This window comes from Fusarium sambucinum, chromosome I (assembly GCF_050947815.1).
Source record: "Fusarium sambucinum isolate potato_lamoka chromosome I, whole genome shotgun sequence".
Classification (NCBI taxonomy): Eukaryota; Fungi; Ascomycota; class Sordariomycetes; order Hypocreales; family Nectriaceae; genus Fusarium; species Fusarium sambucinum.
In genome coordinates, this window is record NC_139294.1 from 5,367,630 (window position 1) to 5,393,653 (window position 26,024).

General features: G+C 48.6%; 7 protein-coding genes across 7 annotated transcripts; 3 read left to right on the forward strand and 4 right to left on the reverse strand.

Moving 5' to 3' along the window:
• Positions 1–1,336: 1,336 nt before the first annotated feature.
• Positions 1,337–3,644, forward strand: FSST1_004434 (Alpha/Beta hydrolase protein; the record flags this gene model as incomplete). Its single annotated transcript, XM_083230608.1, has 2 exons — positions 1,337–1,428; positions 1,481–3,644. 2 exons carry the CDS (start codon positions 1,337–1,339, stop codon positions 3,642–3,644), a joined length of 2,256 nt encoding a protein of 751 aa, XP_083087864.1.
• Positions 3,645–6,223: 2,579 nt separating this feature from the next.
• FSST1_004435 (glutamate decarboxylase) lies at positions 6,224–8,261 on the forward strand (the record flags this gene model as incomplete). The annotated part of the gene is made up of 4 exons (XM_083230609.1): positions 6,224–6,627; positions 6,698–6,725; positions 6,929–8,155; positions 8,208–8,261. The coding sequence occupies 4 exons, from the start codon at positions 6,224–6,226 to the stop codon at positions 8,259–8,261; spliced, it is 1,713 nt and encodes a 570-aa protein (XP_083087865.1).
• Positions 8,262–8,644: 383 nt separating this feature from the next.
• On the reverse strand, positions 8,645–10,049 carry FSST1_004436 (acetylornithine transaminase; the record flags this gene model as incomplete). Its single annotated transcript, XM_083230610.1, has 2 exons — positions 8,645–9,670; positions 9,735–10,049. 2 exons carry the CDS (start codon positions 10,047–10,049, stop codon positions 8,645–8,647), a joined length of 1,341 nt encoding a protein of 446 aa, XP_083087866.1.
• Positions 10,050–10,758: 709 nt separating this feature from the next.
• FSST1_004437 (autophagy-related protein 27) lies at positions 10,759–11,886 on the reverse strand (the record flags this gene model as incomplete). The annotated part of the gene is made up of 3 exons (XM_083230611.1): positions 10,759–10,954; positions 11,004–11,574; positions 11,625–11,886. The coding sequence occupies 3 exons, from the start codon at positions 11,884–11,886 to the stop codon at positions 10,759–10,761; spliced, it is 1,029 nt and encodes a 342-aa protein (XP_083087867.1).
• A 966-nt stretch (positions 11,887–12,852) lies between these two features.
• FSST1_004438 (Spt20 family-domain-containing protein) lies at positions 12,853–16,047 on the reverse strand (the record flags this gene model as incomplete). Its single annotated transcript, XM_083230612.1, has 2 exons — positions 12,853–15,662; positions 15,714–16,047. 2 exons carry the CDS (start codon positions 16,045–16,047, stop codon positions 12,853–12,855), a joined length of 3,144 nt encoding a protein of 1,047 aa, XP_083087868.1.
• A 637-nt stretch (positions 16,048–16,684) lies between these two features.
• FSST1_004439 (uncharacterized protein) lies at positions 16,685–18,011 on the reverse strand (the record flags this gene model as incomplete). Its single annotated transcript, XM_083230613.1, has 3 exons — positions 16,685–17,084; positions 17,133–17,329; positions 17,379–18,011. The coding sequence occupies 3 exons, from the start codon at positions 18,009–18,011 to the stop codon at positions 16,685–16,687; spliced, it is 1,230 nt and encodes a 409-aa protein (XP_083087869.1).
• Positions 18,012–18,638: 627 nt separating this feature from the next.
• FSST1_004440 (translation initiation factor eIF2B subunit gamma) lies at positions 18,639–20,450 on the forward strand (the record flags this gene model as incomplete). Its single annotated transcript, XM_083230614.1, has 3 exons — positions 18,639–18,819; positions 18,921–20,279; positions 20,335–20,450. 3 exons carry the CDS (start codon positions 18,639–18,641, stop codon positions 20,448–20,450), a joined length of 1,656 nt encoding a protein of 551 aa, XP_083087870.1.
• Positions 20,451–26,024: the final 5,574 nt, after the last annotated feature.

Sequence of the window (26,024 nt, forward strand, 5' to 3'; positions counted from 1 at the left end):
ATGCTCTATGAATATATATGCAAACAAACGAGATCACTTCAACAAACACTGGGGATATGGTGTAGGGGTATCACGTTCGCTTTGCATTGTTTCGAATGCTTGCGAAAGGCCGGGGGTTCAAATCCCTCTGTCTCCAAAACTTTTGCCGTTCTGACTACGTTTATTTTTTTAGTGTAGAAGTGGACATCAATTGCAACTCTATTTTTAGTCTTACAATCCCAGGCAGGTACCGAGGTACAAGGACAGGCGTGCTATTGTCCTATCTCAAAGGCTGTAGAAATAGAATTTGTTATCTTTTGTCAACTCTTGTCTATTGTTGACAACTTTGATCAGAGACAGAGACAACTCATAAAACCATGAGTAACCGAAAGGAACCGCATCAATTTATGATATCCAATCACCATGAATTCGATTTGACCTGTCAGCCAAGATGCAGCATGTGATGTTTGACTTGTCAGGGGTGCTGCATTGATTGATTACTGGGTATATGTACACGTGCCGCCACAAGCCATGAATCATGTGAACCGCATGGGAACAAAGCCTGCATTCCTTTTTAGTCTTTTGATTCTAGGATTCGGGACGTTTCTTTCAGGCAATTGATAATTCTAACGAAGGAGGCTTGAAGTGATGTGAGAAGGAGAAAATATGTCAAGTTGTTTGTCTCACGTGTATAAACTTGATTAAGATATTGTCCTTGTCTTGTATTGTTAGAAAAATAGTCGAATTATTACTATTTCCGAGAATACCGTATCTACGTCATGTCCTCCCCCACAGAATTACCCCCGCGGGTCTCTTTTTAACCAGATTCCGGGGGAGACTTTCACATGTTAACGAGCTTGGGAATGTTGATGCGATACTCTAAAGAACCAACTTGTCACGAGTCACGAGCCCGTCATTTTACTCGGCTCCGAGTCCGAATTGAGCTTGGGATCATCATTCGTTTGTAATGATTGAGCCTTACTTTTGTGTTTACACTGCCTCCTATCTAGTTAGAAGCCTACAATGCAATTTGACTTGTCTTCTTTCTCTTCTCTTGCTTCATTCGTTTCGTCTACCTTGGACAGGCAGAAACTCTCACCTAAGCTACTACCCATCAACAAGACCGTTACAACGCTTCAATTAGCGATATCACAACCCTTGTCCTATTACCTCCGAGGGTGTTCGAGTCGTGTTTCTTTCATGTGAACGGCTGTCAATTTACCCGAGAAGACTAACGACACCATGTGCTTGCTTGAATCCTAACTAGTTTTGTTTCTCTTTGTCTGTTCTTCTACTTTCCTCACATATTCATCTCAAACCGTTCAAATAATACACATTCAGACCTGATCTGGTCATCATGATAGATCACGTCTTGGGACGGCCCTCGGTCAAGTCTCGAAGGCTTCAAGTCCTAGCAGTTTTGACATTTTGGTCCGCCTATCTAGTCAAGTAAGACCTCCCAGATTCTTTCTTTTCTTTGATGTACTTACACATACCATAGAGGCCATAAACATGGTCCTCCCGGCGCTCAGTTTTTCTCAAAACTCTTCTCCAGACGTCTCACACCATGGCAAACCGTCGTGATAACAATGATCTACCTGTACGCCGCCCGCAACTTCAGCACTCTCGTCGGTCTCGCTAGTCCAGAGCCCTTGGCCAACATGTACGACGCCACCTACTACCGGGCCACATGGGTCTTGACCGCGCTGGACGCTGGTTTCTGGACAGCCATGAAGATCAAGACAAAGTGGCTGCGCGACATGGCGAGCATCGTCTTCTCGCTCTTCTACCTCGTTGCTGCTGAAAAGGCCGACGAGAAAGTTCGCAAGGTCCGAGGTATGATCACGGTCGAGCATATGCGCGTGTCCTGGAACAAGGGCACCTCGCCGTATCTGAGTTTCTTCCAGGGTCTTATGCGACCGCGTTTTATGCGGTGGCCTCCGAGGCAAATTAGGATCCCCCGGCCTTCCGATAGCGATTATAAAGAGCCTGTCCTTGCGTGGCTGTACTACGACGGCCCTTTGTCGGATCTGGAGCGTCATGATAGGATAATTCTAGATATTCCGGGTGGTGGTTTTGTTGCGATGGATCCTCGCTGCAACGACGACAAGTTATTCTCGTGGGCGGCCAAATCAGGACTTCCTGTCCTGAGTCTCGACTACAAAAAGGCACCCGAATTTCCATATCCGTATGCGCTGAACGAGTGTTTCGATGTTTACAGGACTATTATCAATACCAAGGGTCGATGTGTTGGCCTGCCAGGAACAGAAGTGCCTCGAGTTATCGTGACAGGTGATAGCGCTGGAGGTAATCTTGCAGTCGCGGCAACTTTGATGATTATGGAAACAAGACATACGGCATTCCGAAGACCAGGACAGGCAGACCTGCCGGCTCCGGATGGACTCATCTGCTTCTACCCTGCGCTGGACATGAATATTGGCAACTGGATGACTGACGAACAAATGTCTCTCATCAAAGATCGCAAGACGAGAAAGACTAATCGCAGAATCATGCGACGAAAGAGTATGCAATACAACGAGTTGGTGGGAACTCCTCACCACTCTGATGACGAAGAAGATGGATCACCGCCACCAGATACCAAGTTGAGTGGCAAGTTGAACGGGTTGACGACAAAAGAGGCTTTGATTGCGGCTTCTCAAGGACCCAAAAGCCCACACCCAGAGTTTTCGCACGTCGGACCTCGATCTTTGAGCTTTCCAAAGGAAGCCCTAGAAGCCAACGGAAAGAATTCATCTCACCATGTTGAACCAATGAAGACAAGACTGGCCACATCGTCAATGATCTCCTACTTCAACGATCGAGTGCTCACACCAGAAATGATGAGAGCAATGATCATCTTGTATATCGGTGCACATAACCGCCCCGATTTTAGCCAGGACTACCTCCTTAGCCCTGTCCTCGCACCCGAAGCCTTGCTAGTTGACTTCCCCAAGACATACTTTATGACAGGAGAACGAGACCCTCTTGTCGACGACACAGTCATTTTTGCAGGAAGACTTCGCCGCGCGAAAGAAGCTGCGTTCGCACAGGAACAAGAAGGAAGCAACGGAGCAGAGTTCAACGACCGGGATGCTGCGGAAGTGATGCTGATCCCTGGAACATCTCATGGCTTTATGCAGTTCCCGACTGTGTATCCTCCTGCCTGGAGACACTTTGAACGATGCGTCGAATGGTTTGATCAGCTTTTTGAACATGCACATGTCATGCGCGTGCGAAAAGATAGACAATCCCGAGCTGCAATGTCGAAGACCAATGGCTTCGGTGTCAACGGCGATGGAAGACATCACCAACGCACAGAATCCAGCGGAGAAGAGGATAAGCCGCTGGAGATCAGCATGACAAAGATGAATCAGCGACGAAGCTCGAATCAAGCCTCGCCGCCCATACAGAAACAGGATTCTGTGTCATCGGAAGTGAATGATGGTAGTGGAAGCGGAGACACGACGCCGCGAGCGTACACAAATGGGTATCCTCTTACGAATGACGATAAGAAGAATTCATCTCGGCGGAAGAGTGTAGGCTTGAACAAGAGTAAGAATAGAAACAAGAGTCTTGTCAAGCTTAAGAGCTCTGATGATCTGCTTGGCCGACGTATGCAGGGTCTTGCAAGTGGATTGACAGGGATGGTAGGTGATGATGATTGATTTGGGGGATGCATGGTTGGTGTTTATTGTATTGTACAGTGATTTATATCGATGAGATGCATTGCGTATATGGAGGAGCGGTACAGGGGGTGAGCTGGGAAAGGTATATTTCTGCATTATTTGACTTACGAAGATATGATGACTATCTGTAGATACACAAAGGACACCCTTAGAATAACTGACGATTTGAATCAACAATATACTATGAATTGCTGGAATGCCCAACTTCTGAAAGACGGAGGACAGATAGATAATTGTTGGCTTATTCATTATTTCTGCAGATGATTTCATCCCGCCGTCATGCTGACCAAGGTCTCAAAACAGCCTCGCCAGTACAACCCAGAGCATGAATCCCAAGTCATCGATGAAGCCGTAGCTTACGGACAGTGGCCGAGAGGAATACTATGATGGAGGCATCGAGAACATAAAAGGGGGCGGACGGACCGTGTTTGCGTCAGTGTTTCTCGGTGAGTAAAAACACGCAACTCATGATGGGAAAATAAGCGGGAATTGGGCCGATTGGACATTGATAGACCCCTGATGGTTTTTGATCTGGGGAGCCTTGGTTGGGCTGAGCAGGACACGCCACTTGGATCGGGTCATTATTTCGGACGGCGAGGCTCCAAGGTATTGTAAGATAATACGTGGTGAGGATAGTGGTATAGTTGACCCTTACTCGGTGACCTTTGATGGCCTCATGCTTTTTGTGATGAGTGCTAAGGTATTGGATAATCGTGGGAGACCCAAGCCTGCCTGGTAGCCAGAATACCTCCATACTAGTCTAGTGAACTTTTCATCGTTTCAAGGTGTTTTCCAGTATAATTTGCTCCATGTCGGTGTTATTCTCTTTATTCAGCGCTATAATTTGGCTGACAGAACCATTAATAGGTGCTGTACGAAAGACGGCCCGGGATGTGGATCCGATAGCCCCGTTTTGCCGACCGGCAGCCTCCGTGATTGGGCCGCTCATGTTGCCCGGGGATTCCTGTCCTTTCAGCCCTGTAAACAACTAAATTCATATACAATTATTGCTCAGAGCAGATGATCTTTTTCAAAAAAGATGGTAGAAAGAATATTTAGGACCAACAGTAGACTAATACGTAGCATAACGTCCATTTGGTTCTAGAGCAACTAAATCACACCGACTTTACCTGGGGAATACCATGCAACGTTGTTATACAGACAAAACCCAGCAAATAGGATCATATTCCATAACTCAGGTCTGCACCCCAATAGAACAAGGATTTCATCTCTGATCCGATACGATTGCTTCATCTTTTATCCGTGTTCTACCCCTTTGTTGGAAAATACCATGTTTTATGAGGCGAGAAGAAAAACATCAGGTGCTTTTCACCCCCAATTTCACCCCAATTTTGACCTTATCCATGCCCAAGGTCCAGAACCCCAATAACCGCGTGTTTTCATAAGAAATATCCTTTCTTTTGCTTGCGTCTTTATGTCACTGAAACAAGACACGTACCTGACCGAGTTTCCTAATTAAGTAAGTGCAAGGTGAAGGGATGTTAGAAGCAAGGTGAGCTGATCTGCCCTAACCTGGCATGACCTTGAAAGGACAAAGCAAGACCCAAAGTTGAGGGCTTTCTAACGAAACACGAATATTACCACTCATTTCCATATTGAGACCAAAACCATGAGGCCGCCCATACTAAGCCTGAAGAATGTAAATAATTTGGTAGAAATATATGAGGGATATACAAAAGAACCAATACTATCACAGAGACAGAAAGGTCACTCATCACTCCCTGTTAGTATCACCAAAGACAAGGGGAGGCACCGTAATCGTCATCGTCATGCTCAAAAAGACAAGCACAGACAAGGCGGATGTAAACGGGGCGTTTACTTAGTTAGTACAGATCAGGTAGTTATCAGGTATCTTTTGTGTCTGTATTCATTGACTTTGTACAGCGTATAATACGTTTTCGGATGTAAAGAACTGGGCTGTGCTTCGTTCCCAAGCTCACACAAGATTCAGGTACCGTACATACCGCTTTAGGGGCCTCACTCGATGGATAGGTTAGTAGATTGGATGGATATCTTATGCACCCCCGTGCCGTATTTCCATGCTCCTATTTTGGAGGCATTTATTTATTCACGTACTTTTGTTAGAATACTTTAAAAAGTCGGTGTCTCTGCCTCTTTGTAAATCCGTTTTTCTTTTCCACACGTCTCACTCTTAGTATCAACGTATAGATATTTACTACTCAACTCTACTCTTGTATTCCAAGAGATATCATCTTGATATCCACCACATTATCTCCTCATACTTACGTCGTGTATTACACGTCCTTCTACCACCCAAACTTTTCATGTTGCCGACCTTTCCGTTTTACCCCTCAACTGAACTCTTTCTACTCTGTACTAAGCAGAACAATCTGCAATATACCGTCATTGCCAAAAGAGTCGACCAACTAGACAAGCCATATCCAAGCTATAGTTAGTAGCTACACAAAACCGGCTGCTCCCGTTTTCCGTATTCGGCCTATCGCATCGAACCTTTTTGTCTCAATTGTTTACATACAAAAGAGCTATCCCTCTTCTTTTATTACCCCTCCTTCATCATGAGTCTCGTTCAGCAATCTGAAAGTGTGTCGCCTGTTCCAATTATTGAAACTGATGATCACGGCAATCCCATAAAGTCAAGTATAGCAAACGACTATTTCCCTTCTAAAGGAAAATCTTCATCGCTTGTTGACGACATGGCTCACCTCTCTGTTGTCGGCGGTACTCATGGCGGAGACGACTCTGACGCCGCATCCGTCCGCTCAACCAGCTCCCGAGCATCACGGAAGCCTCAGATGAAGCTGGCAAGCTATCAGGATGAGTTCACCACCAGCGTCTACGGATCTCGCTTTGCGGGCATGGATCTTCCCCGACATCATATGCCAGAGAATGAAATGCCCCGCGATATTGCCTATCGCATGATCAAGGATGATCTCAGTCTTGACAACAACCCCATGCTCAAGTATGTTTTGTCCACTACTCTGTAGCATGACGCTTTATTTACGAGATTAACTGCTAATTGCTGTTTTCAGTCTGGCTTCTTTCGTCACAACTTACATGGTACGTACAAGAAATAATCAACTAATTCCTTGACTTTTCTGGTTCCGGCCAAGTTCATTCAATGCCAAGCCGTCACCATCAGATCTGATCCTCCGCCCGCCCCATAGCGGAGACGAAACCATTTCTTGGCGATGGTGAAAGCACGCTACAACACTAAACTACCCCACAACTCTTCTGAATAGCCTCACTAACACTTTTTCCAGGAAGATGAAGCCGAGAAGCTCATGGCAGAGTCCTTCTCCAAAAACTTTATCGATTATGAAGAATACCCTCAATCTGCAGACATCCAGAACCGATGTGTTAACATGATCGGTGATCTTTTCCACGCGCCTCCCGGTTCTTCAGTCGGTACATCAACTGTTGGTTCCTCAGAAGCCATCATGCTCGGTGTTCTGGCCATGAAGAGGCGTTGGAAGAACCGCAGACTAGCCGAGGGAAAGAGCACCGAGCATCCCAACATCGTCATGTCCTCTGCCGTCCAGGTCTGCTGGGAAAAGGCCACTCGCTACTTCGAGATTGACGAGAAGCTCGTCTACTGCACGCCCGATCGCTTTGTCATGGATCCCGAACAGGCCGTTGACCTGTGCGACGAGAACACCATTGGTATGTGTGCTATTCTCGGAACAACTTATACCGGCGAGTACGAGGATATCAAGGCTATAAACGATCTCCTCGTTGAGCGCAATCTTGATATCCCAATTCATGTTGATGCTGCCAGCGGAGGCTTCGTGGCCCCCTTTGTGGTTCCTGACCTAGAGTGGGATTTCCGATGTGAAAAGGTCGTCTCTATCAACGTCTCGGGTCACAAGTACGGTCTCGTCTATCCTGGTGTTGGCTGGGTCATCTGGCGATCTCCCGAGTTTCTCCCTCAAGAACTCGTTTTCAATATCAACTACCTCGGCGCCGACCAATCCTCTTTTACCCTCAACTTCTCCAAGGGTGCATCACAAGTCATCGGTCAATACTACCAGCTCATCCGCCTCGGCAAGCACGGTTACCGCGCCATCATGAGTAACCTCACCCGAACAGCAGACTACCTGACAGAAACACTAGAGAATCTAGGTTTCGTCATCATGTCAGAACGTTCAGGCGCTGGTCTCCCCCTCGTTGCTTTCCGCTTCAAGACCACCGACGAGGGTGGCGACCCTGATCGTTACTACGATGAGTTCGCCCTTGCTCACCACCTGCGCTCTCGAGGCTGGGTTGTCCCTGCTTACACCATGGCCCCCAACTCTGGCGTAAAGATGTTGCGTGTTGTTGTCCGAGAGGACTTTACAAAGAGTCGATGTGACCAGCTTATCTGCGATGTCAAGCTGTGCCATGGTCTTCTTAAGGAGACAGATCAGGATTCGATCAAGAAGCGCGAAGAGTACATCAAGAACCATATTGTTGCCATGGGGCGTGGAAAGCACGCTCACCCCGTTTACAAGGTAAGTTACCAACTGATATACCACCCGAAATCCCGCGACTAACGATTTCTAGGACGAGCAACATTCTCTTCAGGGCAAGCATGGCAAGACACACGCTATTTGCTAGAGTGGCATAGACAGGATGGGTCATCTGGGAAAGTTTTGGCGTTGAGCGATGTGATGAGGCGTACTATGTATATGAATGAAACATGCATCAATTTTGAACGAGACCATGTTGAACAAGCTCCCGTATTTTCATTGTCGATGAGAAGAAAGAGACTCCTAATTTCCATTCTTACTCAAATTGGATGGAAAGATTGAGCTCAGACCTTCACTTTACATTCCCGTAGAGCATGTAGCACCTCCCAGGGCATGTAGAATAACGACGTAAAATGTAAATCAGTATATGCATGGTATCTAGCTTTTTGTCTAGCTCCGCTCTCGTCAAAAATCTACTTTTAACCCTTTAATCATAAACACCATATAACCCGAAGAGAAGTACACACTCTCTTATCGAGTAGCAGCAATAGCAGCCTCCACAATGTCCAGTCCCTGGTTAATCTCCTCATCCGTCACAGTCAGGCTGGGCACAAATCGCAATGTGTTGGTACCGGCGGTAATGATGAGCAGACCACGCTCACGAGCAGCCTTAATGATAGGTGAAGGATCCTCGGACAATTGCAGACCTAGAATCAGACCTCGACCACGAACCTCCTTGACAAGGTCAGGGTATTGGCTCTGTAGCTTGGCGAAGCGCTTCTTGAAAATTTCTGACTTGGCCTTGACATCAGCCTGGAGCTGCTTGTCAGCAAGGCGGCCGACAATGTAGTGTGCTAGCCGGCAAGCCAGAGGGTTTCCACCAAAGGTGGTGCCGTGGTCGCCAACCTTCATCTTATCAGAGACATCCTGCGTCACTAGAACAGCACCGATGGGGAATCCGTTGCCGAGAGCCTTGGCGGTTGTGAGGATATCGGGGTGAGCCTCCTTGGGCAAGTTGCCGTGAGCCCAGAATGTGCCTGTACGGCCGAGACCGGACTGAATCTCGTCGTAGATGAGAACAGCGCCAACCTCGCGACATCGCTTAGCAAGTGCAACGAGGAACTCCTCCTTCGCAGGTGTAACACCGCCCTCACCCTGGATAGGCTCCACGATAACACCGCACGTCTTCTCAGTGACCAGCGCATCGATGCCTGAAATGTCATTGAAATCGCCAGTCTTGAAGCCGGGGACCATGGGAGAGAAGGGCTTCTGGTACTTAGGGTTCGGGGTCGCGGACAGACTGCCCATGGTTCGGCCGTGGAAGCCGTTGTTGAAGGATACAATCTCGACTTTCTCGCCCGAGGGGTCAACAATCTTGCCGGATTTTCGAGCGAACTTGATGGCGGCTTCATTGGCTTCGGATCCGGAGTTGCAGACAAATACCGAGGCGGCGTTGTGCATGGCACCAGACTCGAGGGTCTTTTCGATGAGGAGTTTCGATAGAGCGCCAGTCCATGGGTTGTAGTAGAGGTTGGAAGCGTGAACGAGTGTTTGAGCCTGTGAACAACCAATTGCATTAGCAAGGGTTCACTGCGTACTTTAGGCGCAATGAAGGACCTACCTGCTCGGTCATGATACGAGTAAACTCGGGATCGCAGTGGCCAAGACCATTGACAGCGATGCCGGCAGTGAAATCAAGAAACTTGCGATCCTCCGCATCCCAAAGCCATGAACCCTTTCCCTTGATAAATACGGGTGGAGGACGAGCATATGTGGCAACCATATAAGGCGCATGCTCGCCCACCATGGCAGCGCTCTTGGAGTCGGACGCGACGTCGGCATTTGGCAACGAAGCAAGGCCTCGACGAACAATACGAGGACGGGCGACGGCGCAGGAGCTGGCCAATCGAGCGCGAAGAGGGAGTCGCATAGCCATTGATATTACGTATTGTCCGACTTTATAAATTACAGACAGAAAGAAAATACAAAGAAAGAGGAAAATGCGAGATTTGCAGGACTGTTGTATTGATCTGGAGGGGTTCTACGAGAGAATATTTGTGGCTTTATCTTATCAATCGCCTCCGCTATCGCAGGTCGATTTGTGACGCTACTTAACTGTATTTGGGCAAGTTACTCACAATTGGGAGCCACTCAAGCTGCCATGACAAGGAAGGGTCTTGATTATGGAGACCTTTTTGACTCAGGGTATGGAATCATTCATGATGTAGTGTTCCTTATCCCTGTAAGTGGTTTTCAGGTCTTCTTAGGCGCGCCTTGGTCTGGACAGTTATTGCACTACGCTTTGCCATCTCTCACTGATCAGTTCTACTGACTCACATTGTACTCATCGCGGACGAATGCAAACATCAAAGACACCTTCATTCCTAATAAGAAAGCAGCACGACAAAATTGTATTAATAACCCCAACGCTGACTCCATAGTACTGCGTATTCGCAACTTACTCTAAACACCCGATTGCATGATACGAGACCAAGAGTCCGATAGTCCCAACCTATGTATACAAACCAGCCAAAATGAACTGCTAACATGAGCGCCACCATAGTCCCTCGCGCACAACCAAGCCTAGAAAGGCCCAGGATTGACTTCGAACAAACTGAAAACGATGTACACTTCTCAGTGTTGTTTTAAACAGCACTGTATCCGCCTCGACTGCCCGTTCCTTGCACAGTGTTTAGGATCCGGCGAATAAAGTCCTTGAGTAGGTAAGGAATGTCGCGAATGGTGTCGCTGTGAGGGAGAAGATCCCAACCTCTAGCACCGTAGCGGGTGAAGTTGATCCAGGACGAGAAGATGAGGTAACCAGCAATAAGCAAGAAAGCGCTAGATATGTTAGAAAATCGTTGCAAAATTCAAGGCTAGGTATACTCACATGAGGACAAACCAGGTGAAGAATCCCCAGTGGGAACTGGAGTTATCTCCGCCATCGTCGCTGCCACCACCACCGCTGTCCTCTCGCTTTTCGCAAGCATATTTGGTGTGCCATGTCAAGCGCAAAATTCTAGCGTCCTTCTCGGTTTCAAAACCATCCCAGATAAGGGTAGCATTCTCATGCTTGAGCTGGTGCTCGAGAGTGGATTCGCCCTCGTCCTTCTTGTCGTCATCCTTCTTTTCGTCGGCTCGTTTCTCGTACTTTTCCTCGGAAACCCACTCGCCTTCTGTTCCTTCCTTGTCAGGATCGCAAATAAATTCAACGATGGCCTTTTGATCAGTTTGCTCCTTGGAAGGGCCAGATAAAGGATCCTTGCCTCCGGTGAGAACAAGTCGTAAACCCTCCTTCTTCTTGTCCGAGTTCGACTCAGCCGTGCTCAGTCTCGTAGGAGTCCATTCGAATCGAGATCCACCAGCGTTCTCGAGGTTTCCTGCGATCGCGACGATGTCCGTAACTTCGTCCTCTTCTTTCTTGTCGCCGTCAGATTTGAGAAGATGTGTGATGGCGCAAACTAAAGCTGATTAGTTGAAGCTTTACCATCTTAGTGGACCCTAGACATACCTCGAGTGCCGTTTGGGCATTCCGACTTGCTTCCTCCGCTTTTCTTCAACGGCTTGCAAACATCTAATGTATAAGTTGTGTTATAATGTCCCGCTGGGTTGGGCTTGTACCGCGTCGTCATAACTGAATGCGGTCCACCAAGCTTAGAAAGATCGAATGTGTGTCCATCGGCACGGATCTTTGCACAGTCGAGGGTCTCTGCAGCGAAGGCTGGCACAGCCAGCAGAGGCAGTAAAAGTGCCAGTAGATCCGGCCGATACATCGAGAAGACGTGGAAAGAACACGGAAGCCGAGATAGGGATAAACGTTAAGCGATGATACCGGGAGGACGGGATTGCGGATTCGAAAAAGGGAGATGCTGGAAAGCTGTTGTGATGCTTGAACGAAAGAAAGACTCAACCAAGTAGATTCTCCTGCGTATGCCTTGTGATAGAAAATGCGTGATGAAATGGTCACGTTGCCTTGAGCTGCTGTATCGCGGATTTATTGAGAGGGTCAACGATTGGATGAGGTAAACTAAGAGCTCCTTCAGTCTTGGCGGTTGTGTCATTCCGCGTCGCAAGCTGCGTGCACGTGACAGCTCTCGAGCCACCAGTAATGTCAACCTCTACAGTACTAATCTAGACTACCTACCTACCTACCTACCTTAGTACCACGTAAGCATGTAGGTATGAAGGTGCTTTAGGTTAGTATCTAGACTACTAAGTGAGTGCATGAAGCATAAAAGACGAAAGGGGAACAGATTCATGCCATTTTGGAACAGACTCCAAGGTCATCTATTTCTGCACATTCAACAAGTTAACTGTTGTTCCGTTACACTGGCTCAATAGATGACTAAAATAGAATACTTCTTTTTTATTCAGTCAAATCTGTTACTTTACGCTGACTTTGAACCTTGTTTATATCGCAGAAGACGACGAATTCTAAAATAATCCAATTACTCCTAGTGCATGCCCGTGCCACCACAGACGGCCGGACTTGCTTACCGCTGTATCTATTAGATATCATGTCCAGTAGCACGGACAACCTTAAAGACAGTTACAAGGCCTTGACAAAAACCCTTGATCCGATTCGAACGCTTCCCGTGGGGTATATCTGCCCAAACTCGTAAACCATACCAAAAACAATAAAAATAGTAGAACGTCCTGAACTCCAAGGTCACTGATCCCCTCCCTGTTCTGCGATAACATTAACCCTGCCCATCGTCTTTGGAGTCCCTTTTGGATCATCACATCCCCTGGCCACCCATCATGCCATTCATCCCTTGCATCTGCTGCTGCTGTTGCATGTGTTGTTGCTGCATCTGCTGTTGCATCTGTTGCTGTTGCTGCATCTGTTGCTGTTGCATCTGCTGTTGCTGCATCTGCTGCATTTGTTGTTGCTGTTGATGCTGCTGCTGCTGCTGTTGTTGATGCATCAGCATTTGCTGTTGTTGGGCCTGCTGCCTCCGCTGGAAGCTTTGCTGGACAAGGTTTGTAGCTTGGTTCATACTCGCAGTCTTCATCTTCTGCATTAGATCTGGCGGGAATTTGTCGGGAGACCCATGCTTGAGAATTGCCTGGTTCAGCATCTTTTGATAGGCTATTCTGGCCTGCTGCTGAATTGAGGCCTGGATAGATGGCTGTCCCATCTGCCCCATTTGGTGTTGGTTCTGTTGCTGCTGTTGTTGTTGGGCCTGCTGCTGTTGGGCCTGCTGCTGCTGGGCCTGTTGCATTGCTTGGAAAGCTTGCATGTTGATGTTGTTTCCATTCATCATCTGCTCGCTGACTTGGCGCTGCATCGGACTGTTGCCCATCTGGCCATTCATCTGGTTCATGCGCATCATTTGTTGCAACTGTGCTTGCATTTGCGGTGGGAATTGCCGCATCTGGTTGCCCGACATGTTCTGCATTTGCTGAGCATACTGTGCAGCCATCTGCAGTTGTTGCTGTTGCTGTTGCTGCTGCTGAGGGCTCATCATATTGCCTTGCTGCTGAGCCTGCTGCTGAGCCTGCTGCTGAGCAATGAGCTGCCTCTGCATAATCTGCATCATTTGTTGTTGCTGTTGTGGGGTCATTTGAGACACGTTACCATTGTTCATGCTGTTTTGCATTGCCGCCAACTGCTGCTGCTGCTGCTGTTGCTGAAGGGCACGTTGCTGCGCCAGCTGCTGAGCAAATTGTGGATTTTGCTGGTTCATGCCTTGGTTATTCATCATGATGCCTTGGCCTGGCTGCGAGTTCTGGGCCATCATAGCTGGTGGAGGGCTGACCTGCGTCATGCGGGGAGTAGCTATCATAGCAGGCCTGTTGATAGGCGTGCCTTGGGCCATGTTAGGCGTTGAATGAGGCATTCTAGGGGTACCAGACGGGTGGCTCTGCTGGCTGCCCCTTGAAGACATGTTATGCGCCATAGGAACGGACATGGCGGCCGGGTTCTGAACAACAGAAGACGGTCGCGGGGGGCTGTTCGCCATGCCAGAGTTGGTCTGCTGCATGGGAACGCTTCCCACCATTGGAGATGACATGTGCTGAGGGGTGCCCTGTCGAGCCACTGGGGAAGACGCTGGCGGTTGTGAGATTTGAGCCTGAAAGCGAGGCTGCGCTTGTGGAGGCATGTTGTTGGCCATTTGAGGCGTTCCCGCACTTGCACTATTGACCCCATTGGTGATGGCATTCTGAGGATGGGCGTGTTGTTGATTCCTGTTGAGCTGCTGACCATTTTGACTGGCCTGGTTGGTCTGGTTTGCGGCTTGCGCACGAGCTTGTTGTGCCTGAGCCTGAGCCTGAGCTTGTGCCTGAGCCTGAGCCTGTGCCTGAGCCTGTGCTTGTGCTTGAGCCTGTCGTTGCTGTTCAGCCTGTCGCATTGAGGTCTCTCTCGCTGCAGCCTCGCGGCGATTTCGATCCTCCTGGGCTAGCTTCTGGGCGCTCTGAACAGCCTCTTGCTGCATTTGCGCTCTCTGTTGCTGCAGCTTCCGATCCGCCTCTTGCTGCTTGGCCTTCTCTTGCTCCTTCTTTTCGTTGTGTTTCGCTTTGATCTCGTCGAGAACCTTGAAGCGCTCAAATCTTGGCTCAAATGTGGATGCACCAGTTGAAGCATCCACGTCCGCTGTACCACCGTTCTGGGCCCCGTTTGCACTGGATGCTGCACGTGGGTCCGCAACAAGCATGAATCGTTCAGCACCTGCAGCCTGGGCTTCGTATGCGGCCATCTCTGCACGAGTTCGCTTACGAGTCTTTGGCTGTGGAGGGGCATGTGAGTGCTTGGGATGGCTCATTGCTTCAAGCAGAAGGATGTTTTCTTCTATTGTCCTTGTGGGCTCAAGTACTAATGGCGCGTTTGTGGCCAACAGAATCTGACCCTCTGCCTCGTGTATATTGCTACCGTCGAGTTCTGTCTTTTCGCGCTTCTGGCGCTTCGCCGGTGGTGGCATCGTGGCAGCAGTTGGTGTTGGTGGAATCAGGGACATAGGTGTCGAAGGTGGTTGACCTGACACGTCACTCATTCCGTGAGGGGTAGAAGCTTTTATGAACAAATCCGCCTGTAAACTTTCCGGTGTTTGATGGAGAACGATAGTGTAGACAGCAGGCTTTTTAGACTTCTCTTTTTGGTCCTCAGGTGGCGGCATAGGGGAGTTTTCCTTTTCTGCCGTGTTGCCCGCCTTTGCCTTCCCTTCTGCAGTGGACGAGCTTTCCTGAGGAAAAGGGACATTAGGGGACGGTGTAAGCCATTGATTGTAGTTATGGATGGATGATAACACCGCAGATCCCTTTGCTGATTTTGGTTTGGCAATATCCTTGGCTTGGGCAAGAGATTTATGATCATGGATCTGAACTATGAGGCACCCATCATAAAATGGCACACCAGCTTCATTAAAGTATGGTAGAAGGTCATGTGGGACAGTCCGGGCTTTGATATGCTCAAGGAAGATTTTCATAGGCGATTTGTATGAGAACATGCCATCCTGGCTGTCGAATCGAAAATGCGTGGGATGTAAATGAATGATTAGGGAAGGAGGTTGACCGACGAACTTGTTCAAGATATATGAATCTGTGACAACTTTACGGTTGTTAGCGCGCAAGCGACAAGTAATGCCTAACATAAACGTACTATATGGCCGAGGTTCCGCGTCGTGGGCTATTTGATCCGCCACCATAGATGCTGACCGCAGACCAGCACTGTTCCTAGAGTGCCGACCTTGCATTTGCGATGCTGTTTCTCGTCGGGCTCGGTTGACAGGTCGGACGGATGATGCAGTGATCGCCCTGTCGCTGGCCGAGTGCGGTGGCTGCTTCGCACTCAGCGGTGGCTTCTTGGCGGACATTGATGGAGATGGAGATGATTTCGAGGGTGTTATCACGCCGTTCGTCTGAATCCCAGGAGGTATAGGCCGCTTTACTTTGTGGGCGACATTTTGCTGGACGAAGGGTCCAACAGGCGCCATCGTGACGAAGTCGCGCTGCGCCGCGGGGCCTGGCGATTATGACGATATCACAACCGCACCTATCAGTTCGATGCTATTTCGATGATTGATCAATGCGAAAACATCGATGTTCCAATCGTAACGGCACAATGCCGGGTTCGGGGTGGATTTCGAATGATACAGGTTCGTTGTATGTCGTCTGAGTGATGTGGAGTTGGCCGTCGGATCGCGGGAGAGGAACGCGAGTCTTTCAAAGAAGCGCAAGTTAAATATGACCGATATGGTACATAAAGACAATGAGTATTAACATGGAGTACTCTGTATCTGTGAGAAATTCGTTGCGTTGTATTGAAAGTTGGATATCATTCGATGATGTTGTACACCTGGTCGCCGCATCACGGGTGGGTTTCCTTGGGGTGATGTTGGGATTACGGAAGGAGATCAGGTCACGTGCAAGAGTTTAGAACCAGTGCAAGAATTACCAAGAAGAATATTTTGGCGAGAATAAATAGAAAAGAAAAACGCTTAATTGAGTAGATCTTGATTTAGAAAGTAAAAACGCGTGCTTGTGTGTGTAAGAATTCTGACATATACTAAAACTTAAATACATATAGATAGGTTCATGGTATCTCGTGCTATGTCGCAAGACGCGTTGGCCTCACTCACGTCCCTGAACTCGACGCGCCCAATCGTCGTTTAGCCTCATACTATCAACAACCACAACTCCACGTCCCCTTCCAACTCGTTCCGATCGCTGCCACCACTCTTTACTATTACTAGATCGCTCAGCCTCAGATTCGCTATCTGCCAAACCTCCAGAACCACCATCTGCACCAACAACCAGAATGACGTCATGCCGAAGCCAGGTCTGGAGAGTCGTGATGATGTTGCCATCTTGACCAGAAAGGGCTTTCTGGAGATAGATAACTTCTGGTTGAAGGTGTCGTAGGATGTGAACATGGCCATTTGATGTCGTAAAAGGGAGAACCATGGTCTCCTTCTCAACCAAACCCAATGCCTGCGAATAGATCGAGTTGAAGGCAGGGCTTGCGGATTCACTACGACTTGTCAGCATATAGTGTGGTTCCAAAGCACGAAAATCATACAGCTGGTTCTTGGACTCTTCAGCAGGAGTTTGAACTTGATCGTGTCCGATGTTAGAAAATGAGGAGCTTAGCGAAGGTGGCGGAAGGTTACTATTAGCAGTATCCAAAGCGGATTCCTTCAAACCAGGGGCGTAGATCAGAACGAATAGCTTGACCTTGGAGTGATCGATATGTCGAGGGATGTGGGAGAGGATAGACTGATGTACGTTAGAGAGAGAAACTCGAATAATCGGCGTGTCAACTTACAGCGTGCTCATGGAAAGGATCCTCTTCTTCAGGCACGGCGCCTGTCTCGGCAGACACCACAATCGCAACCGTCTTGCGTCGCCTATTGCCGCCGATGTGTTGGGACGACGTATCGGCGGGCGCTCGTTCATTCTTAGCTTCTTCTTCCTCTTGCCAGGGGTTGGTATCGTCAAAGGGGCTCTTGTCCTCCTCGCGAATGGAGGCTAAAGCCTTGCCCATAGCTGCGCTTGCAGCTGCAACACCAGCCGCCACAGTCTTACCTGTCGAGTCGAAGAACTGCTGCGGGCTCGGTGTTCGTCGCAGAGCACCAGTCACGCGCGAACCCCAGCCTCCGCCGGTTGCTTCTTCGTTCGCATGCGCAATTCCGTGGCTTTGACCATCGGGTCTTGGTGGTTTCTCCGGTCCTTGAATGTCGCGCGAGCCGACATCGCGGGACCCATATGGTTGATTGTCGCCTCCACGGGCATGGTTACTGTAATCAAGACCATTGTCGTCCTCTTCGTCGGCGTCCTTTCGCTGGCTCCATACCCAAGCAGCCACACCTACAGTTGCGACAGTAAGTGTAACTGCGAGAGGCACCCAGTGACTCCAAACTCCTCGTCGCGAGCGCGATGATCCATGGTCGGGCGACATTTAAGCAGCGCGCTGTCGCATTGCTAGGTGGAGGGAATAGCGCCAATGGCAGCAGGCGCAAGGGGCCTTTTTATATAAACAAACAAATCTTCAATAGTACGCCGTTTCAAAGCAATTGCGTCAGGATGCGCCGTTTAATGTAGCGAACCTCGAGGCGATTCTTCAAGATACGCGGTGGTTGGTGTAATCAGGGTCAATAACACAGTGGAGCGAGCTGCAAGCTGAGGCCATCTACCCCAGCAACAATCAGGTCAGCAGGTAGCCCGAGGGCCGACAAAGAGCTCAGCTTCCAGGGGCTGAATTGCGGGGGACTATTCAATTAATCCGTCCATACTCTGTACCGAGGTCGGAAGAACCCATCCACGTGAAGCAGGCGGAAGTCTGTGGCAGTGCAGCAAATCACCAGCCACAGGTGGGACACCACCACCCCACGTACGTACATTTTTGATGTCTTGGCGATGATTGAGTGACTCTTCACTGTCTTCACTTCATATTGACTGCAAACAACTCACGTCTGAATAACCAGACAGAATCGCTCACGAAATCCACGGGACTGATCTATGAGATCCCAGAATTCCAGCCAAAACTATCAGCTTGATCGTCACCAGCAGAGATCACCCTGGCGAAATGCCCCACGCTGTTTCGATGCCTTCAACTGGGCTTCAAGCCCTGATTCTTTGCGGACCTGGCTCATCGTTCCCGACCTTCACCTCCAACCCCGATGAGAGCCCAAAGGCCCTTCTTCCTATCGCCAACCGACCTATGGTCTGGTATGCGCTTGACTTTTGCTATAGAACTGGCATCACAGGTAAGTCTGATTGTGGTGTTTGACTCATCGGGGATCCGCATGGCTACAAGCGCCTTCGTTCACTCCCGACTGACTGAAAGCCTGGAGCTGACAACTTTCAGATATAAATCTTATCTGTCCACCCACAGCTTCTGCTGCTATCTCAACAGCTCTTAACACTAACCCTCACCTTACTGCTCTACCTCTGCCACGACCTGACATCCTCTCACCGGTAGACTTGGATCAGAACACAGGCACCGCCGAGGTCTTGCGACTACCTGAGGTCAGGTCGATTATCACTGGTGATTTTGTGGTTCTGCCATGTGACTTGGTTTGTGAGCTCGGAGGAGAGAAGCTTCTTCAGTCATGGATGGTCAAGTCAGCCAGCTTGACAGACATGTTGGGAACATCTAGACTCTCCAACGGTCATCGATCAGTCCACAGCGGTGCTCTTGGTGTCTGGTATGACACAAAGGCTGTTGCGCCAGTCAAGAAGGAGGAGACAGACTTTATTGCAACAACTCCATTGCCCACAACTCCTGTTACCCCACCGAGGGGGTCACTCTTCTCAAACCTGTCTAAGCTTGTTTACTCTATGCCAACTGACTCTTTGAGAGATCTAACAGGAGAGAGAAGCTCACTTCCTGTCCGTCATGGCTTGTTGCGTAACCACACTCGCGTGCGAATGTTTACGACACATCGAGATGCTCACATCTACATTTTCCCCCGATGGGTCCTTGATTTCATCAAGGATAACGAGCGAATGGAGAGTATAGGAGAAGACGTTATCGGATGGTGGGCAAAGGCTGGCTGGCAATCAGGTCTTGCTGAAAAGCTCAACTTGGAAAGTGCCTGCAGCCAAGGTCGGGTCGAGGAGTCAGAAGAGGATGATGGTTCATCGTCTCCCAGAGACCCCAGCCCAAACAACATGCCTAGCTTAGGGAACCCAGTTTCCAGCGACGAGAGCACTGATGCAAAGACATCCAAAATTACAGTAGACAACAAGTCGAACTCTTTTGAAGTGCCGCCGATTGTTGCTTACGTCCATCCCGGTGGAGGTTCCGCACCCTTGATTCGACGTGTCGATACTGCACAACTATTGCTCGCCATCTCGCTTCAACTAGCCAAACTCCCGTCACTCGAGGAGACTGGCGGAGAAGCCAGTTCGCCTTACGTTCACGCAAGGAAGATCGCTTACCCCGAAGGTGTGAAACCTCGTACGACCATCACCCAAAAGGACAGTCTCATTGCCGAAAACGTGACTGTCGAGGAGAAGACATCTATCAAAGAGACTGTGATCGGCGCCGGCTCGCAGATCAACGAGGGTGCCAAGCTTTCTCAATGTCTACTGATGGAAGGTGTAGTTGTTGGCAAAGCCTGCAAGCTGACTCGTTGTGTTATTGGAAAGAGAGCCGTTATTGGAGATGGATCCGTTTTAACCGACTGTGAAGTCCAAGAGAATCTACTTGTTGAGGCTCGAAGTAAGTTCCCTGATCACCATGCCTTTCCATCCGCTAACCGGTAATCCCTGCACAGCTGAGGACAAGGACAACAAGCTCATGAGCTCTGAGGGGCTCGAGGCCACAGAAGCCGAGATGAATGAGGTGCTCCAGGACATGGAAGATGACGCTGAACAGGCAGTGATGGACTAGATGTAACCTAAACAAACGAGGTTGATAAAATAGAGTTGACAATATGGTACTTCGGTTAAAGACAACTTGCCCTTCCTTCCGCTTGGACTTTATCACCGTCTTCGTCGTCACTTCCAAATCATGGTGTTTTTAAGTATAGACAACGTTGTGTTGACCCTGGCATATCTGACTCGAATACAGCACTGTCAAATGCGCCAATATGAGTCAGAAAAATGACAAGTAGGAATTGCCACCGCCAAGAGCTTCACGCAACCGAAAGGATTGAGCATTGCCTGCTTTGCTTCGATCAAAGTTTAGTATTCTTGAGATCAGCTCTCTTGATCATTCGATTCAGAGACATGATGCGGCGTTTACTTAGCACTACAAGGGTCAACCAACAGGTACTACGTCTGTCGGACCGCGCGTCAGTAACAGATACAGTATGGTCGAATCATAATGTCATAATCCTTGTCTGGATTGAAGCTCGCTTCGCAGAAACTCTTGAAGCGAGGCACACGATGTAACAGCTACGGGTCGAAATTTGTTGCGACTATTCAACGTTAGTATCCGATACCCATTCAGTTAGCCTCCCTTACCTTTTGCTATTGAACAGAAATGCGCTGTGACTTCAAAGTGCACGGTTGATTCTTTTCCCGGCTCAAGATGAAGAATTCTTCATCACCGACCCCCTCCTGGACGTTGATGTTCAACAACATACTTGACGAGGGCGCACTGAACTGAACTAATGCACTGCAACTGTGATCAGGCCATATAGGGTGTTTCAATAGTGAGTCTTTGCGCTTTGATGAAATAGCGGTTCTCTTAGTCTTTGAGAATTCTGTATGGATTTTGGTCCGCCGCAGCGAGATTCGCAAGCAGCTGGCTTGTTAACCGAAGCGCCATATTCTCACAGTGATAATTTTTCGGCACTTGGGTTGTAGTCTGACGCCACTTTAGATATCACCTGCAGGGTAGTTATAGCTACCTATCTTTATCATGGCTTCAGTCTCATTCTACTTTTGTTGTTGAGCTGGCAGACACTAAGAAGGGCTCAGACTCTGAAAGGCCCAAACTCAGCTAATAACAGAGAGGAGTGTCTCATGAGTAAACTACAATTGTAACTGTTCCTCCGTGCTGTTATTGCGCATAGACAACCCAAGACTACTTCTAGAGTTAGATGCCCATCGCTGAACGGCCCGTGTCACGGGTGGCTAGTTGGTTCATGCCAGCACATCGTTTTGGGGGTTTCTGGCCATATTTTCTCGTTCTAGACCATGGATTGTACGACGATTTTCACACTAATTGCAAAATTGGCTGAGGTGGAAATGCTGGGTGAGTGGGAAAACGTACCTGACTACGAAAATATTACCGCCTCCTCTTAAGCCATACGCCAGAACCTCTAGCCACCATAACATATGAGAATGTATTGGAATATATTTAACCACGCTCTAGAGCTTTGTGAGACCAATGAAGAGATGAAATTTAATTGTGCTGTTCAAAATCGCATGTTCAGGACGTGATTCATTGCAAAGACAACCTTAGTTCTGTACTTACCCTACAGTTATATGTGTCAGTCAATACAAAATATTTTGGAGTCGGGGGTCGCGTGAGTCCTTGGTGAAAAATAACTTTTGCCAATTACTTTCCCATTGCGCACTTGAGCTGAGGTTTACGATTCTATGTCAGGCTCGATGATGGCGCAACCCAATGTGTCAATAGGATCTGACTCTTCTAAACTCTAAAATAGGTACCTATGTCAAGACCAATTTGGCAAAGAACACCAGCTCTCGCTTGTTCAGCCCAGGGCTGTTTTTTAGTGGACAGATCGTCAGGGCCTTCTTTTACAGTTTACACCAGCCATTAGCTGCCGGAACCGACACATGTCAATGAATGCCACTACTAATAACGGTCAAACGGTCAATTTCAGCCAACATTCCGATACTATTGAAACGCGAATGTCATCTTGGTTTAATCGCCTTTGAAACAAGAGCTCATTAGAATCGATGGAGCAATTTCGACGGCCTTGAAGTATATATATTGTCCTAATAGGGAAAGGGTCCAGTTATGTATCGCGTCCCCCTTGCAATAACATATATTCAGAGAGGCAATCGTCCCCCTCCATTTACGCTAACAACTCAGTGCGACTAGTACAGGAAGCGCGGCTCTTTGGATCCCTGTGGGATCAATTGACTTCAATCGCACGAATGGCGAAAACGACGTATTGTCCCGACGGTTAAATGCTGTGTCACGATCAAGATTCCTACAGTTTGTGGCGTCAACGGTTGAGTTCCTTGGAAATGCAGCAGAAAGATGCAGATGACGTACAGCACAGGTTTCGGATGACTGCTGCATCGAACTAGCACATAATCAAGCCTCAAGCATGTAGGCGCAGATTAGAGCAGGGAATGCTTCGGACCCCTGACTATCCCCAGTCGGGTCCCATCTTTGGAGCGGGAGATTCACAGCGGATGTAACAGCGGCTGCGGTGTAACCCCGATCTTTGGGGAGCACCAAAACTGCCAGATGTCATTCAATCTCCAAAGGGGAGCACATCGGCGATCCAAAGTCATCTCAATTACATCAAAAGAAAGAGCCGGCATCGGCCGGTCTAGATGCGACTCGCTATGTCATGGAATGGAATTGCGACCGAGGTAGGTGGGATGCAAAAATGGAAACCAGGCAATCATGGAGCCGTCTAATACCTGAATGTACTTGAATAACCTCCCTAGCCTTCAGCGTGAGGATATGCCAGACTTAAGCAGCTAAGATACTTGCCTGAAGGTAAGCATCTGGGCCGAATGCTTTCGGCGGGAGCCCAACAGTCTCAGCCCTGAGAGTCTTAAAAGAGCCCGGGCCAGAATTCGTAGACCCCGGATGACGGCTCTTATGATGGAGAAGAAACGAACTAAGGATTCCACTGCTAAAGCCGATTGCCTGCCCGCGGCAACACGGACAGTAAGTTATCCATTCGTGTATCATATCTCAGTCCAGCCAAGTGAAATGCTGGGGCCGCCGTGCAGACACCAGTTGTATTAACTTGTCGCAGTCTTGTCCACGGCTGAACAAAACAAAAAAAAGCCACTGCGGGAGCCATAGCTAGCAGCTCACATGAAATGCCACCAATTCGTCAGCATTTACCCGCTTCTGACTTGAGGTACAGTAGTGTGGACGGCAAGCTATTGATACTGCACGAAACCTAACAAGATAATAAATCGACCAACGCCCGAGGGCGAGGGAGAGTAATAGTGTATGGGTTTTGCAAAGAGGGAGAGAGACTGAATTGGCAATAAATGGGACGCCAGATTGCCCAATAGTTATGAGGCAAAGGGATACGTTTGAGCCACGGCGATAGTCCAAAGTCGGTTCGACAACGTTGGGCTTCCTAGGGGTACAGTTGAGAAGATCTCGCAGCTGGCATTACCAAGAAGCGGCCAGTCCTTCTATCCACCATTAGCGAGACTAGCTCCAGAAAAAGCAAAAAACGACTATGGAGAATTGTCGCAGACCACTTTTGTCTGATTAGGCCATTCTCAGCACTGTGGAGCAATGCGCAGAGCATCTCATTACATAGTAAGTAGTGGTAGGCCAGTCCGTTAGAAAATATGACTGATCATCTTTAGAGTCTCGAAATCCGACACAGAAACTCGGTTGGTGTTAGGAACTGATGGCGTTTTGATGTGAGACCAAGACTCTGATTGGAAGAGAAACTCTGCAGATGAGAGGCCGAATCTCTGGTGAGACTCTGTAGATAGAGAGGTTATAAGTCTATGATGGCATGATGAGCAAAAGAGAGGAAGAGGAACTCCGACAGGAGATCTACCTCTGGGGTTTACAGCTGTCAAGTTGTCAAGTAGCTGAGTGTGATCGGCACATCACATATACTATCCTCTTGGCATAAATATCTATCTTTCTCGTCGGGTAACTCGTATGCGTACGTGTACTTGGACTGAACGGCACCAACGGCGCTGGAGAAGCAGGCCGCATTGGTCGCATTATGGGCCTCGATTTCAGTCCTGCCAGGAAAAAGTGTCCATTCAATTTGAGCCGAGCTCACGTTGTCGATGATCGGTCAGCGGAAACAGGGTATAACCTGGTGTAAGTGCTCGGAGCAGGCGGTATTGCAAAGTGCTTGTTGTTGAGCCTGGACCTTGTTGCAATAGTAATCGCATTGAGATTGTACGGAAAGTGGATATGATGAGAAGCAATTCGGACCCAGCAGAGGGGAACCTATTTCAGCTCTGGGCTGTATGAAGCGTCCATAACTTAGCTAGAATATGGGATGACAAGGGATTGCAGATGCTGGGTATGCAGTTGAATTACAATGGCTACGGCTCAACACCATCAATTAAATGAGATATTGCCGTATATGGAAAGGGGCTGAAGCTATCATATTTCACGAGAAGAACCTGAAAATATGCTGCATGAGATTAAACTATTATGACGAATTGCACTGTTTCCCAATATTTAGGTAATTCTCATTTATGACATACTGCACGTACATAGTGAGGGTAAGTACGATAGTGGGCGGCCATCCTCAGGCATCCAGTTAGTACCTTAGAAGGACCCATTCGGTTGAGTCTTGTATTCACAAATTCATCAGCTTCAGCTTCAGCTACTAGTATTCTGCGCATTACTCTACCCAAAAGAGAAAAAAACTGATATATCACCCATAATCCTTGTCCCGCCCACCCTGGGCGTCTTGCCAGCCATCAACAGCCAAGACAGCCAAGACAGCCAAGACGGGGGTGTGAAAGTTCGTACCGTCCGATAGCGACTCCTGTGGGGCATCAGATCTACGAACGACTCTCCCTGTCCTTGAACCCTGTTTTCGTTCCTAGATTTCTCGAGGATCGCTGGATCGCCCCCCCCGGAAGATCGCCCGGCACTAGGCACGACAGACAGGACAGTGTCATTCATAGCTGACAAGGCAGATCAGATAATGCGGTTCTGCGATTCGTGGACCTACGACATCTCCAGGACTCTTATCTAGTGGCCGCACTACCGTCCCGAGCCTCGCGTTAGTGCTTGCACCAGACACTCACGCAATCTACTAACTAACGTGGTGTCTCCATTTGTCCCTTTGTTATGCCTCACCCTTATCACAGACCAGGCGCGTTCGCGTTCGCAGGGAGCGCAGCAATTAACGAGCCAAGAATCGAAACGATAACCCCTCAACCCCTCCTTCGAATGTCCAGCAAAGACTGGATAGAGTTGGAGATATTGGCAAACATGAACACAAGAGAAATGACAAACTCGAGGGCAGTCAACACTATTGACCTGACCACAACTCTGTCGACAAGAGCATTGGGTTCGAATTTTCAGTACAATACACATACTGCCATAGTCGTCCATTAGTGAGCAATCCTTACAATCCACTATAATGCCAGTTGAGGTTGGGGTTTGTGCTGTGCTGTCATAACGCGCTCCGTGCGTGCAGCCACAACAGGCCCTTCCAAAGGAATAAGTCGAGCCAGCTACGTTAAACAAAACAGGGGTCTATACCAGGTCGACGCGTTTTCAACTGTCAGTATGAACCTAATCTCTATACTCGACAGAGTAGCTAGCATGCACTACGAATGCTACCTTGTCCACTGA